General features: G+C 36.2%; 1 protein-coding gene across 5 annotated transcripts in view; it reads left to right on the forward strand.

Moving 5' to 3' along the window:
• LOC123873817 (atypical protein kinase C) overlaps positions 1 to 16,885 on the forward strand; it is a 260,236-nt gene that overhangs the window by 49,586 nt on the left and 193,765 nt on the right. For 3 of the 5 annotated variants that reach the window (XM_045918876.1, XM_045918877.1, XM_045918878.1), the window contains one exon: positions 5,578 to 6,207. The exons of the other annotated variants lie outside the window; for them this stretch is intronic. In XM_045918876.1, the coding sequence (XP_045774832.1) occupies positions 5,610 to 6,207 (598 nt within the window). In that variant the 5' untranslated portion in view covers positions 5,578 to 5,609. The remainder of the gene's footprint in view (positions 1 to 5,577; positions 6,208 to 16,885) is intronic. 5 annotated transcript variants of the gene reach the window in all.

Raw genomic sequence — 16,885 nt, forward strand, 5'->3', positions numbered from 1 at the left:
CACCTTGAGCAAACCTTGCGATTTTTTCCTACAAGCAGTATTCTTGATTACCAAAACGATTAGCGTATTTAGAAGTGTGGGAACGTTTACATGAGCATTGTTCGTTATAATGTTCGTACATTAGAGAGGGACCATTTCACTTATTACAGCATGTGAAAAATCATGTGAAAAGGCTTTTCGTATAATGTAATACTTGCTACTAAACTGTGAAAAATCACGAAGCTAAATCATCCAAAGTTTGAAAATAATGATTGCTTAGTTATTATATTTTATTCCCGCTTTATTATTTACGTTAAATTTCACGTCATTTTTTCGCGCCCATGGACCCGGGCGAAGACGGAGTGAGATTGAGAACATTCGCATCGCTGCGTATTGGAAAAAAAACCTACGTCATACCTATTCATGTAGCAAACAATTATATACATATTATAAGTGCTAAAATGCACTCTCCGTGAAATATCTGCACTATTGATTTTGATCATAATTCCTAGTTAAATTATTATTTAATGTAGCGAGCGAAACATCACTTTTCGTGAAAAACCGCCTGTGAAATCACTGTGACAAAAAATCACCAAAAAAAGTAGCAATAACATCCAACTCTCGTGCATTCTCAACGTCAACAACACATTTGCAAACCCTAAAACCATTTCACATTGTTCCGTAAAAAAGTTTTCCGTTTTTATTCCGCAGATCCGGTGGAATAAAAGGCTCACTTTGTATTAATATCGCAATGATTATTTAAGTGGTACACCCTTTTTATATGCAAACTGGATGGATAGAATGTTAATAAAAGCTTGTATGTAGTTATTCAATGTTATAGTTTAATAGAACATTTTCAATGAATGATATTTTTATGTTTTTAGGGTTCCGTACCTCAAATCACTTTGTTGTCTGTCTGTATGTCTGTCTCGCACTTGGCCGGTTTTTTTTTATTATTGTCTGCGAACTTCAAAACATGTTATGTATGCATAATAATTATTACATACAAAATATTTTTTGTGGTCATGAATAGACAATGAAGAGATGTAGTTATATACATATCTAGTTTCGTTTTAGGTCTAGAATCAAGCGCATTGAAATAGAATAATCAGTTAACGAAATATACTTCCTATACCTATGTATATCACATGTTTAGGTTTCTTAAAAATCAATTTTCTATGGTATAATAACTGATATCTTAGGTATAAATGAGGGATTTTGACGGTTTCTGTGTAGGAAATTTTGTGAAAACGTCAAATTTATTCGTCAGTTAAAGTTTATCTGCATTGCTGTGGGTCCTGACCCTTTTTCATAAATCGCATTAAAGGTTTTCTTGGTATGATAGTGCAGTGGATTACCCGTCCTTCCACTTATCACACTAATATTATAATGGCTAAAGTTAGTGGTGTGTATGAGCGAGAGTGTGTGTGTGTGTGTGTTGTTACTCTTTCACGCAAAACACATAGGCTACTTTTATCCCGAAAAATCATAGAGTTCCCGCGGGATCAAAAACGCCTATATCCACGGGCAGGAAGTAGCGGGATCATCTGTGTAGTAATAACTTGTTAGCACTAAAATCAAATGGTTCCCACGGAATCATAAAAGCCTATATCCACGCGGAGGAAAAGGCGAGTATCATCTACGAAGTAATAAATAAAAATTCTCTATAAAACAAAATACATTTAATGAAAAAGATTAAAGCAAGTAGGTAAAAAAAAAATTACAGCTAACTGAGGTAAGTACTTTATTACTTTTGCATGACCTAGTTAAAAAGTTTATCTCTACAACTTGAGCAGAATATTCTGCACTATCGTCAATTCTTAACGTACTAGAAAACCATTTAAGTTTTCAAGCTATTTAGCTAAAAGCTAACATAGAGAAAGAATAGAGCTTTTCAATGCATTCAAGGCAGCGTCTGTGTTAAAGATATTGGCATTGAAATAACATTATGCAAGTATAGTAGAGTTAAACTAGTTTACATAAACCATGCCTTTAAGAAGAGTGTTAGGTATTTACTTAGTTTTCTTTATTCGTTCTAAACTTTTTCGATTGTTAAGGGCTGATTTTCGATCGTCAAACAACTTTTATCTGAGGAATTTTAACGTTTTAACAGAGTTATGTACAAATACTGTCAAAGCTTCAAATTTATTTCTCAGAAAATATTTGACGATTGATAAATCGGGTGTTATTATAACTTTGTCCGCATGGGCTTAGGCTTAAAACTCCCGTGATAATTCTTTAAATTTTCTGAGGTAAAACAACCCTCTCGCAGTAAAAATAGGGAAATAGGCAAATTTTCATATGTGAATGGTATCATTTCATAACGCACACGTACTCATCAACTGACGTATACCCCTGCTTCCTTTGACTTTTCAGAGCATACTATCCTGAGTATTTATACATCCATGGGTAAAAAGTCATTTAAGACGTTAACTATATCTGTAGGAAAAAAACACGCTAATCCAAAGCTTCGTTGCAGCGTATTGAAGGACAAACCAACGCATTTATAATATTAAGTAGGTAGAAGTCAGAGCAAAAACGTACAACTAGTAGTCTAAAACTATATTATACAGGTAGGTATGCTTTCAATTCGTCTAGCCGTGCGATGGGAACTACAACTAGAACAATATTACAACTTCTATAGCCAGTGTAACCGGTTTACAGTCAAAGCGCATTTTGACTACCGTTGGAATTACTTCAGTTCCGCTTTTTTGCCATCCGTCATGTGAATTTTATTTTATAAGTGAACCACTCTCTTTGCTCTTAAAATTGACTTTCCGAATTAAATTCTTGTTTCATTTTATTTCTACCTAATTTTTGAAGTATCTAAGCGTCATATTTCAATAAGGCGCAGTTTTCAATAGGGACTTGGACTGTAGTAATAAAATGATGTGGTGTTTTGTATAGCAGTAGGTAGTTTATGGGGCTAGAATTCATTATTAAAGAGAATAATTAAATGAAATCATGATTTTTATTTATTTTTAACACAGATATTAACATCAGGCTGTATAGAAGGCAATCAGTGACTTCACAAGACGATAAACGACAAATATTTTTCAGTTTTTTAACACAAAAATATTTACCCGCAGAAATTACTCTACTTTTATGTTAAACAATGGAAAAATGTTTGTCGTTTATGCATTGTGACATTGATCGTGTTCGGTACAGCGTGACGTTAGTAAATAATTATGTTATAACTATATATACTTGTACACTCTAAAACAGATTTTTATTTATCTTTATGCATAGTAATTTTTGATTTATCGTGCGAAATGTCGGAAAAAATATCTGACTACGGAACCCTCGGTGCGCAGTCTGGTTGGTTGGTTTTTTTTCTATGTATTGTAAAGGCTATATATTATTCGTATAAAAATCCGTTAACATGCTTCTTCAAACGCGACTGTGACGTAAAAGTCGTCACGTGAAAAGGTTCTCAAAGGAATAGGAGACCATTTAACTTTTCAACGTATTTAGTACAAAGGCAAAGGTATCGTGGAATCGAGCTTCAATGCTTTCAATGCAATGCTCAATGGAACTTAAATGAAATTGTACGTATATTTGACTGGTTTCATTCCATTTCGTTGTTTGAACTTGTGTAGTTACTGTATTTACTGTACTGTAAATATTTCTATTTACTGAATTTCATTATTAGTTTGTATATATAAGTAACAGATTAATTTTTTCTTTATAATTATGTTTGTAGTAGAAAAATAAACATAAAACTTCACTTTTACTTTTTGTTGGCAAAAATGATAATGAAAAGACATCGTAAAAAATTAAGACTATAAAATTTTTAAGTTCCGCCGTATAATCTCAGCGGCTCATACACAATGCAAACTAGATGTTACAGAATAGATACTTGCAGAATAATATTAGTGTAAAATGTTGGCTCCGAATTCTGCTTTAGAATGGAGCGGTGGAGCGAGCGGCTTTAGCATCGCTGATAACGGTTACGTGGCTGGTAACTTTATCACCTTAAGGTCTGTACAGACGGCGCAAAGAACGACGCGCGGCGGAAACACTGAAACACGCAAAGAACGTTGATATGATTCGAGCGTCGAAACACTAGCATCAAAGTAAAGTAGACCTATAACCTTGTTTTCAAGCGCAAATTCTTCCAAATATCTACAGCCAGCGCTCCAAGCGGAAGCCTTGCGAAGTTATAATCGGTAGTACTGAATTTACGACTTTGAATCAAGGGTTTTATGAGTCCATTGTGTTTGGATGTTGTTTCCGTTGTGTTTCGACACTCCTATTCTGTCAACGTTAATCAGACGTATGAAATCTCGTATACTAAAAACATATAACGCAGTATTGTATACGCTTGTATTACAAATCACATGTAGGTACGTTCAGTGTGACTTGCTTGCGGTTTTACTGTCGCCTCGCTTCGTGTGTGTCTAGGCCTTTACGTGGCTGGTAATTTTATCACCGCTGAGACAATATCGCCTTATTCCTGCCGACAGATAGGATTTGCGAAGAGCAAAAATAATTCCCTATAGTAGAATGTGAGGTTTATTTATGTTCAGGATAGTTTTGAAAACTCAAATGTTATTTAGGTTTTTCTTCTAAGTAGCGATGATTAATCCTACGCCGTACACTGACTACGCTGAGCCACGGTAGTAGTTGTTAAAAGATTTGTGTCCTGATGAGGGAAAACAGGCAACAACTGTATAGCATGAATTACTTTATACAACACTTTACACTACTAAGTAGAAATTTTGAACTCTTTGACCAGGCCTAGGCATGATCTACCCTAATAACAGAAATCCAACCTAAAAAGATATAAATATAGTATTTCGTAAAAAATAAAACGCGTAAATTAAATTCAAATTTTATAAAAAATATTTAAATCTAAGTAAGTACTTGACCGTTACACAGAAAATCTTATCAAACTACGTAAATGATATTGTTATTGATATTTTCAGGAAATGTAATTAACCTAGTTTTACTTAGTAGCAAGCAAGTAGAGGATTTCATAAGTTTATACCAGTGTGCTAGAGTATGTTCTATTTCTGTAGAAAGTTTCTAAATAATTTAAAGGCAATGTTTCATTTTTAACCCCCGACCCAAAAAGAGGGGTGTTATAAGTTTGACGTGTGTATCTGTGTGTCTGTGTATCTGTGTATCTGTGTATCTGTGTATCTGTCTGTGGCATCGTAGCGCCTAAACGAATGAACCGATTTTAATTTTTTATTTTTTTTATTTTTTTTTATTTAGTTTTTTTTGTTTGAAAGGTGGCTTGATCGAGAGTATTCTTAGCTATATATATATAATCTAAAAAAATTGGTTCAGCCGTTTAAGAGTTATCAGCTCTTTTCTAGTTTTCTTGTAGAAAAGAAGGTTAGATAACCGTTAGGTTCATAATATTATGTCAATAGACAAATGTCAAGCTGTCAAGATGGACGTTGGCTAAATACATAATTATTTATTTGAAAATGATGTTTTGGAAAACTCAAATACTTTGGATCGTCGGGGGTGTTATAAATTTTTAATTTACACTTGTATATCTCCCAATGTCACATAATTTTGATATATCGCGTCAGTATATTATATCGATCAAACAATCAAACACAAAACCATCTCGTTCTTATTTAGTGTAAACCAAAAGTGGAATAAGGAATGCAGTGATGGAATTTATAACTAATCTTGGTACGTTAAAGATAGTGAAAATGATCGTGCTTTCCAATATATTCCGTGGAAGCCACCCGCCGCGGCAGCTGCCCAGTGAACTGACTGAAAAAAGTGCGAAAGAGAAACAGTCTGATCTAGTGTCACAAAGTTCGTTACGATACAAACAACGGACGAAAACTCACGACAACATCAACCAAACTCTGAGAAATGAACATGAGTCGAATACTTCGGTTAGTGATAAAAGACTTTCGAACAGTGTGGACGCCATAATTACACACAAAGATGCCAAAAGTAAAGTGATATGTAGTGCCAAAGGTTTATTAGAAACAAATTTAGATGATTTATTTAACGATGTACAGAAGATTGACGGTTGGGCGGTTGAACCAAAGAGTTTGGGTGCAAGTGAGCCGACTTTAAGCTTTAATGAGAATGCGAGGGCTGTTAGTAAGCGGGAATCTCTAGTGTCAGACAATGATACTGATGGTGATACGGCGACTGACAGCGATTGTATGGATGATGCGGTCCGCGTGCAGCGGAAATGTATGGGCGCGCGGCGTTTTGGACACATGCTTAGAAGAGTTTTGTCTCGAAATGGTAAGCCAAATTTTATTTGCCATATCTTTTTAAAAACCTTATTCTTCTTCTGGCGCAGCCGGATAAAAATAGGAATTGGTTTATTCATAAAAATTGGTTTTGGTTTCAGCCGTGATCATTGACCAGCAATTTACTCTGAAATGAAGTCTGAACATTGAGTATTATTGATTAATAAAACATCTCATTGTAAGAAGATTACAACAACAAATGCTATTAGAAAATTATAATTATCTTCTCATAACTCTTAACAATGCTTGCATTGAAGATCAGGCTGACGTCACTTTCATCTACTCACTGATATAGTTCAATAACACAGACTGTTGCCATTGATGTAGAAATATTGTATAACAATTAGAACTTTTATGGCAGTAAAAATAAAAAGGTTAAAGAACTAGTGAAATGCTAATGCAAGTGTTCTGTGCGATATCTTAAAACCCGGTTTTATGCATCGATTTTCGATTAAATCTCGATTAGAATTGCGCAATGCAAACTGGACTGTACTACGTATTGTGTCTATTATTCCTTTCTTTGTTTGTCTTTGTTGTTTCATATGGTAGGAACCAACAGTTAATCGTCTATAAAATCAATCCATGAATCTATCGTTGAGTTACTTAGCAATGCTGTTATTTGTCAAAAATATATATTTTTGAATACCATTTCGCCATTTTACTATCGGACCGCGAGGCATCGTAAAGATCTGCACCCCTACTGATTGATTGATTGTGTTTTTTTTAAAAAAGAATATTAGCCATGTTCAATGACTAATATTCCCCTTTCCTCTCCAACTAAGCGTCAGGCTTGTGCTAAGAGTAGGTACGACAATAGTGCAACGGGCGGAGTTTGAACCGTCAACCTTTCGGTTTTCAGTCCACTCCTTTACCGGTTGAGCTATTGAGGCTCTATTTTTATCTATTGCATTTTCATTTTTATAGTCGTGCATGTGAATTTAGTATTAATAGTAATAATAATATTATATGTATAGATTATATTTATTGCACTGCTACGGTTTTCTTAACAGACACAACGGACAAACAGACAGACAACAAAGTGGTTCCTTTTTCCTTTTGAGGCATAGAACACTAAAATAATATTTTTGACAAATACTAAAATGGGCATGCGATTACGCTGGAAGAGGTAGGTATGCCATAAAATGTGTTATATTTTGCGCCAATTTGAAGAGCCTCAATCTTGAAAGTTAGACCACTATTTGGAGTTGTACAGTAGTTTTAAATCTTAAAATATTGTGGTAACTTTACGGCCTTGGTGTAACTAGATATGGTCCCGTCCATATTTTACTGTGGAACCCTAAAATCAACCGATAAAATATCGACGGCGAGGCGAGGCGTGCTGAATTAGTCGCGCCGGTTATTTATTTGCTACTAGCTGATGCTCGCAGCTTCGCCCGCGTGGATTGGTCAGATCCCCTGCAGCATTGAGGAGTTATAGACTCCAAATTTTTTATGAAACAATGTCGCGAAGTTCCTCTATCGATTAAAAAAGAAATGACGCAAATCGGTTCAGAAATCTCGGAGATTTCGGTGTACATAGGTAGAAAAACACAACTCCCTTTTTGAAAGTCGGTTAAAAAGTAGCCTATGTTACTCCCTGGTCAATTCTCTACTTGTCTGTGAAAACCCCGTCAAAATCGGTCCAGCCGTTCCGAAGATTAGCCTTTTCAAACAGACAGACAGACAGACAAAAATTTTAAAAACGTGTGATTCAGCGTTGGTATCGTTCAAATAACCATATGAGCTTAATATGAGGTAGTTATTTTGAAATTACAGACAGACACTCCAATTTTATTTATTAGTATAGATTATCTATTGTGCCAAATTGCTTCACTGCTCTGATAGAGATGCTCTCATAAATGAAGTTTGGATTGTGGGGACAATGTCATTTGTCGTTTTTGATTACTTCATCAACCCGACCGAGGTAGTGGTAAGCGCTGTGGTCTTTAAGACCTCGTTCACTAAAGCTTTAAAAGAAGTAACCCTTTAGCGTGCTTCGTAGTGCTCTGCATAAAAACATAGTTTGATTCTCCTTTGTATATCGATCAAAATTAATTGAAGAAACCTTCTAGAACATGTCTATGTCTCTGGTTTTCCAGATTTCTGTAAAAATGTGTATAATCAAAGTAACACAGTGAGTACAGTCAATTGTATGTAAATCTTTGCGCCCTTGTAACTTTAAAACTAGGTACACTTTTTACATAAATCTGGTGGTAGAGTCTTGAAATAATATCATAATTCATAACCCATAACCCATAATATATACGAGAAAATGTGTTTTTTTTTTTAAAATTTGTGTGTGTAAATGTGTTTTATTATTGGTTTGTTGGATGTTCCGTCAATCACGCCGCATCGGAGTAACGGATTTGCGTGATTTTTGCATGGATATAATTAAAGAGTGACATAGGTTATTAACCGACTTCCAAAAAAGGAGGAGGTTCTCAATTCGTCGGAATCTTTTTTTTTTAATTCAGCAAAATTAAGAGTTCCCATGGGATTTTTAAAACCCAAAATCCACGTGGACCAAGTCACGGGCATCAGCTAATGCCGAAGTGGCACAAGCTATCCCACATGAAATAAATTTATTCATTCATTCATGGAATGAAAGAAGCGTAAGCATGATCAAGTAATATTATAATTTTATTACGGAACCCTTCGAAGTGACAAAAGAGTAAAAAGTACCGAGTCACTGGAGGGCTTGTTGAATTGGAGTGGTGCAACGTCGTTCGCTCAGTTATCAGGGTTCCGTACCCGAATGGAGCCAACGGAACCCTATTAGTAAGCTTCCATTATCCGTCTGTCTGTCCTTATGTCAGCGGGCTGTACCTATCTCATGAACCGTAATAGGTAGAGAGTTGAAATTTTCAGTGTGTTGCCAAATTCTATTGCCGCTATAACAGCAAACAATAATAAACCAAGATGGCGAATTTCAAAATGGTCCCTATGCAAAAAAAACATTGAAAGCGGGTCAAGTGCGAGTCAGATTCGTTCACGAAGGGTTCCGTACCATCGTATCGATTATGTAGGTACTTATTTATTTTTAATTTACTTACATGGCAGCCATTAAAAAATTATTTTTTGAAAGTAGAAATAGCGAGCATACGAGTAGGCTGATCACCTGATGTTAAGTGATTACCGCCGCCCATGAACATTTGTAGTTCCAGAGGAACCACCAACTTTCAACAATTTCAACTCTCTATCTATTACAGTTCATGAGATATTGCCCGGTGACAGACATAAAGACCGGCAGACGGTTGGACGGACGGACAGCGGAGTCTTAGGGTATAGGGTCCTTCGGCTACGGAACCCTAAAAAGTACACAGTGTTACATTAGTAGTAGGTACGGGGCCCTTCGTTTACGAGTCAGACTTGCACTTGGCCGGTTTATTTGTTTTCGATTGTGGCAAATTGCTCGGTTGATTGAGACGGTCGTACAATCACGTTAGCTCCCCGGCGACCTCGTCTGTGCTTTAGTTTTGATTCTTGTTATTGTATTTTTATAACATATCTTTATATCTTCCTAGAATTATTTATTTCCTTAAATGAATAATCGATTATTGAAACTATAAAGGAGTATTTATTTATAATTCATTCATTTATTTAGACCCATTTTGCACTTATGATAATAAGTGCAATAGGTACAGGTCTAGGAATATGTAATTTAGAAACATTATAATACAGTATAAGGGCTAAAAGAGTTACAAGTGTAAATTAAAAATGTATAACACCCTCGACAAATGAAGGTTACAGTAACTTGAAAAGAGCTGATAACTTTCAAACGGCTGAACCGATTTTCTTGAATTAACTATAGCTAAAAATACTCTCGATCAAGCCACCTTTCAAACAAAAAAAACTAAATTAAAATCGGGTCATTAGTTTAGGAGCTACGATGCCACAGACAGATACACAGATACACACGTCAAACTTATAAAACCCCTCATTTTGGGTCGGGGGTTAAAAATGGCGAGTGAGAAGTTATTTTGTACGGACTATGCACGTTTCAACTCTGCTATAAGGTTCTGTTAACGATGTCTCGGATCCATAAGTCATCATTGGCAACACGTACTCTGCGGTTTGTGGTACTCCATAAAAACAGATGTACTTATTTATAGCAATTATTTCTCTACTATTGTCTATTAGTTCTATACAAGTAAATACATTCCAGAGAGCAATAGAGTTAGGTGCTGAATGTTTTGCCGCCAAGATAATAACGTTAGGTATTTGCGGAAGCGCTCGCTGGTTTATCTTGTTGATTAACGTTCTCCTAATATCCGGAATAGTCTATACTATGTTACAGTTACATTTTGTACGTGAAATTCATGTGGGTAGGTACTTTGTTGTCGTAAACAATCACTTGGCGCTATTTGGATAGCAAACAACGCATTTTTAATCGACTTAAAAAAAGTTAAGAGGGGTCTCTCCGTCACTCGCTCCATACAAATATGGAGAGAGTGACGGAGAGACCCGGTCTTAAAAATTCACATACAAATCTTTGAGCCCCTGTAATTTTAAAACTACATATTTTTAGAAAAATCTAAAACACCACAGACAGATATTAGTTTTTAGAATATGTCTGCAAAATTTCATGGACTTAAGTTGCTTAATATTCAAATGAAATTGGAACTACGATTGTATATCAATATTTATGGCCTCAGAATTTTTTCCTCTTTCATTTGATAACACTCGATATGAATTACGATAGCAAAAAAAAAAACAGAGACCACCATTTTTTGGATGTAACATTGTCTCATTGTCACCTGGATCATAATAACCTAATTCATACACGTACATAGACTGCTATAACTTAAAATTTAAAAACCCCCGACACAAAAACCTCTATAAGAAAACTAGAAAAGAGCTGATAACTTTCAAACGACTGAACCGATTTTCTTCGATTATAGCTAAAAACACTCGATCAAGCCACCTTTCAAACAAAAAAACTAAATTAAAATCGGTCCATTCGTTTAAGAGCTACGATGCCACAGACAGATACACAGATACACACGTCAAACTTATAACACCCCTCTTTTTCGGTCGGGGGTTAAAAATCATACGACGTAGTACATAGACATAGAGATCGTTGTTTTTGGCAAATAAACTGCGAAGTTGCAGACATAAACTAGTCCGTCAAAACGGAAGCAATCGCCTAATTGTTAGTTATAAATAGCGTTACCTACATTTAGGTGTTGGCGTGCAGGAAGCCCGGCTTTCTTCGGCCGCACCTCCGACTCGCTCTATCAGGCAAATGGTACAGGCGTGGCGACTGGTAGTATTAGCTAGTGAAGGTGGTGTCCCTTTAATAGGACACATGAAAAAAGATGGTTAGATATACGCGACTATTAGTGTAGTAAATGTCCATTAGAAAGGACACTTTTTATTATAAATCCTTTGCATTTAAGAGATGGCGTAATATAAATCGACTCGCTCTATCAGCCAAATGGTACAGGCGTGGCAACTGGTAATATAAGCTAGTGAAGGTGGTGTCCCTTTAATAGGACACATGAAAAAAGGTTTTTTTTTTTATTCACTATAGGCAAGCGCTTGACCACAATCACATCTGATGGAAAGTGATAATGTGGTCTAAGATGGGACGCGTTTACCTAGAAGGTGCCTATTCACTCTTGTTTTAAAGATACCCGGATTGTAATTGGTAGGAAACACAGATCGCGGGAGAGTATTCCAAACCGTAGCCATGCGTATGAGGAATGAAGACGCAAAACGTTTCGTGCGTGTAGATGGAATGGTGTAGGTGGTGGGATATACGCGACTAATAGTGTAGTAAATGTCCTTTAGAAAGGACACGACTTTTTTATAAATCCGTTACATTTAGGAGATGCCGTGACGAGAATCGACTCACTCTATCAGACAAATGGTACAAGCGTGGCGACTGGTAGTAGCTAGTGAAGCTCGTGCCCCTTTGGTAGGACAAATAAAATAAATGGCGGGCTTACTACAAAATAAAATTAAAATACAAATACTTGTAAAATTCTTTATGTTTAATAGTGTTGGTGATTCTAATAAAATAAATAAAAAGCGCAGTTTGTTTAAGATGGCAGTATTATAGAAAAAGAGCTCGTGAGGGCTAGACCTTCGCTATTTTATAAAAGCTGAAAGTTTCTCTGCACATTGTCCCCAACACAGGGAGGAAGGATCAGCACTAAGAAGTGTGGATCACGGTGGCTTTGGAAGATAACAGGTAATAAAGACATATAAAATATTTCGTCAAAGTTTAAAGCAACTCCCTGTAATACTGCCAAATGATACTACACTACTACTAAGTCTGTCCGGCAATGCATGACGTGATTTCTAATAATATTCTGAAGCAAATATAGAAAAATTAGACTTTGTTACCTGTTATCTACCAAAGCCACCATGATCCAAACTTCATAGTCGCTGTTTGTTCCTCCGTATGTTTGGGACAATGTGCAGAGAATCTTTCAGCTTTTATCAAATGACGAAGGTCTAGCTCTCACGGGCTCTTAGTCCATCAGTATAAAAAGTGAATATAAAGCGATTAGTCACGGTGTTCGGTACCGGAGCTGGTCGCTCGTCGTAAACAATGGTGAAAGTGCCACTCTATCCGACGCACAATTACCAGTAGGTATTACAAGTAGGCGCCGTTTTGCAACCAGACAGCTAGATAAAGAATAAGTTATATTAATAAGCATGACATGACATTTTTAACCCCCGACCAAAAAAGAGGGGTGTTATAAGTTTGACGTGTGTATCTGTGTATCTATCTGTCTGTGGTATCGTAGCTCCTAAACTAATAAACCGATTTTAATTTAGTTTTTTTTTTTGTTTGAAAGGTTGATTGATCGAGAGTGTTCTTAGCTATAATCCAAGAAAATCAGTTCAGCCGTTTGAAAGTTATCAGCTCTTTTCTAGTTATTACTGTAACCTTCACTGGTCGGAGGTGTTATAAATTTTTAATTTTCACTTGTTTTTAATAAAGAATAGCGAGCAAAGAAAAGCAGGCAGGTCACCTCCGCTTTGGTGGATACCGGGCCTTAGTCTAGTAGATACCCGTATACTCTCAAGATATGCAACCGACCGAACCGCCGTGAAAGCCTTTGTCTTGTAGATGGAAATTGTTTTACTTACTTTAATTTTTTCATTACTGTATAAAGCACAATAAACCTATAAGTTGCCATTGCCAACCTGATCGAATACAATAGTGGGAATCCAGACTCCAGATATCAGTCTACTATCAAGATATGTGACTATCTAAGCGCCGCCCGCCGTGACAGCCTCTATCTTGTGTATAGAGGGGTCTCTCCGTCACTAACTCCATACAAACGTAGTTCGTCTCTCATTGGAATACTAACCAATTATACCTACTCAATGGAATTTTGTAGAAACGTTCCGGGAACTAATATCTATGCCTCTGGTTTTCCAGATTTCCCTTAAAATATTGGGTTTCAAAGCTACGCGGTCTTAAAAATTCACATACAAATCTTTGAGCCCCTGTAATTTTAAAACTATATATTTTTAGAAAAATCTAAAACACCACAGGCACAGGTATTAGTTTCTAGAATATATCTGCAAAACATGGACTTTGGTTGCATAATATTCAAATGGAATTGGGGCTACGATTGTATGGAGTAAGTGACCGCGAGAGCCCTGTTAAATTTTCTTCAAAATGACTGCATAAAAAGTTGACAACCCTGACCGAGTACAATAGTGTAAGTCCAGATACCCGTCCACTCTCGAGATAGGCGACTATTGAAGCGTCGTGAAAGCATATCTTGTGCATGGAAATTATTAGCCATTGTTGTGATGCATAGCGCTCCCTGCCTCACTTACAACGATCGCACAGGACAATGGTTTCTTGTTAAGCTGCCTATCATTTTTATGCTCCTGAAGTAAAATTAACTTGTCTGAAGTTTGAGCTGTATTTGTAAAGAACAATCGTTCTTTTATTAACCCCTGACCCAAAAAGAGGGGTGTTATAAGTTTGACGTGTGTACCTGTGTGTCTGTGTATCTGTCTATCTGTGTATCTGTCTGTGGCATCGTAGCGCCCAAACGAATAAACCGATTTTAATTTAGTTTTTTTTTGTTTGAAAGGTGGCTTGATCGAGAGTGTTCTTAGCTATAATCCAAGAAAATCGGTTCAGCCGTTTGAAAGTTATCAGCTCTTTTCTAGTTACTGTAACCTTCACTTGTCGGGGGTGTTATAAATTTTTAATTTAAGTACACTTGGTTTAGAAATACTAATAACCCCCTTTCCGTCATGTGGCAACGTGGCTAGCACAATCAGTTCATATGTTATGTTATGTCACAACCACCCACGTACAAAGCACATACCTACAGCAATTTGTAGGGTTCCGTACCTCAAACGGAAAAAGGAACCCTTATAGGATGACTTCGTTGTCTGTCTGCCTGTCTGTCTGTCAGGAAACCTAAAAGGTACTTTTTGTCGACCGAGAATCGTGAAATTTGGCAGGTAGGTAGATAGGTGTTATAAAACAAGTCAAGGGAAAAAATCTGAAAACCGTGTGATTACATTACAAAAAAATTAAAAAGTGTTATTTCTTGTACGACAGTACGGAACCCTTCGTGTTCGAGTCTGACTTTCACTTGGCCGTTTTTTTTATATGTGTTAATACAGTTCATATACTAAATGAAGAAAAGCTAAAGCTTCCAACTCTGTCCCGACTTCCCGACGTTAAAAATACACCGGCAATCTGCCAAAAATTAAATTTCACAATTTTATTATTACAGGTAAGTCTCCGGGCCGAACTGAGGTGAGGTAATATTAGGAACTTCCGCACGTATTAATTAACTTGGTCTGCGTGTGTGAGATACCGAAACGTAAGTATTTATACAGGGTGACCCACCGACTTCGAATAGCTAGATCCGGCATGTTCTTTAAATAGTATGAAAACCAACCTTACATATTTTTTGAGTTCCGTACCTAAAAAGGAAAAAGGAACCCTTATAAAATCACCTTGTTGCCTCTCTGTCTGTCAGTCTGTCAAGAAACCTATAGGGTGCTTCTCGTTGATCAAGGATCATGAAAGACAGGTAGGTAGGCCTTGTAGCACAAGTAAAGGGAGAAAATCCGAAAACCGTAAATTTTTTGGTTACATCACAAAAAAAAATTAAATTGTTATCATGGTAGGGGACCCTTCGTGTACGAGTCCGACTCGGACTCTATCAGCTTTTTTCCTATCTCCAACTCACGCGCTTTCTCACGCGGTTGATGATCACAACGCGCAAACACAAGTTTCAATCCCCACGCAAAATACTTCGACAGGAGAGAGATTTATCGTATTAGGAAAAACCGGCCAAGTGCGAGTCAGACTAGCGCACCGAGGGTTCAAATCCAACAACCTTGCCAAAGCAATGTCAAAGTGTCCTTTTAATAACAGCTACGTTTACCACACACAAACACACACAAGCTTTCACGGGCAAAGTTTTCATTTGCTCACTCATTACGGAGCGCGCGCGGTCCCGCGCGGGCGGAATTAACTAACATTTGAACACCCTGGGGAAATAACTTCGTCTGCGAAATTAAGCTCAACTTACCAATTGACAAACGTTGGCGGTTTTCTCTTTTCTCAGTTTTAAAGATCTTTTTAACCGATTTCAAAAAAGGAAGAGGTTTTCAATTCGACTGCGTTTTTTATAAAACCCATTGAGATAGTTCTTTTTTGTTTCGTAGGTCATACTTCAGAGGTGGAATCCGGAAACCGTGAATTTGTGGTTGCATCACAAAAAAATTAAAATGTGGTCATGAACAAATAATAATAATTAGTATTTTTAATTTTCAAAGTAAGAGAACTATACAAAGTGGACTTTCATATGAAAGAACTTTCTTTACCTGTACGTTCTAAAACTGATTTGTATTTATTTTTATGTATAATAGTCTGATTTATACTGCAACATGTCGGAAAAAGAATCCGAGTACGAATCCCTCGGTGCACGAATCTGACTCGCGCTTAGCCGGTTTTATCTTTCAATTAACGAAGCCTATAGTCTAATATTTAACATGTCATCGAATTACGATCAAACCGAGAGTTCCTTCACACCGAGAATGACACTTTCAGCTAACTTCTGTAAGTTTTATTGCTAGCATACAATCATTAGCTTAAAGCTTAGTGGGAAAAGGCGATTATTAGACTTATTTTTTTAAATATAAATATGAATTCCTAAATTTTTTATCATATACTCAAATCGGATGATAGAAATATAATATCGGAACATATAAAACACGCCTGCATTGTTGAGTAATGTTTTGTTCTTGATTTCGTGCCAATCTAATAGAGCTTCAAAAGGAAAAGTTCAATTCTGGTTCAAACGATCTATTGCTTTTATATTATTGATATCGCAGTTACGTATAGAATGTTGTCCTAATAAAACGCTAAAAATGTTTCTACTTATGTTCGTTATAGACTTTGAAACCATCCAATCCATGCGTCTCAAACCAGTTTCAATAGAAAGGCAATAATGCGACGATAGTTTGAAACCACTAAAACAACGAAACTATCCCTATTTTCTACACCAAATTTCGGCGAACTCTTGTAAAGCATGTATAAAAAATTCAAGTTGCAATAAAACAAACATAGTTTTATAAAAATTGTTTAAAAATAAACAATTTTGAATTTTACATTTTAATAATTTTTTCTTTTAATTCTAGAAGATTTTGCATAAATAAGTTGGTGC

This window comes from Maniola jurtina, chromosome 17, assembly GCF_905333055.1.
Source record: "Maniola jurtina chromosome 17, ilManJurt1.1, whole genome shotgun sequence".
NCBI classification, from domain to species: Eukaryota; Metazoa; Arthropoda; class Insecta; order Lepidoptera; family Nymphalidae; genus Maniola; species Maniola jurtina.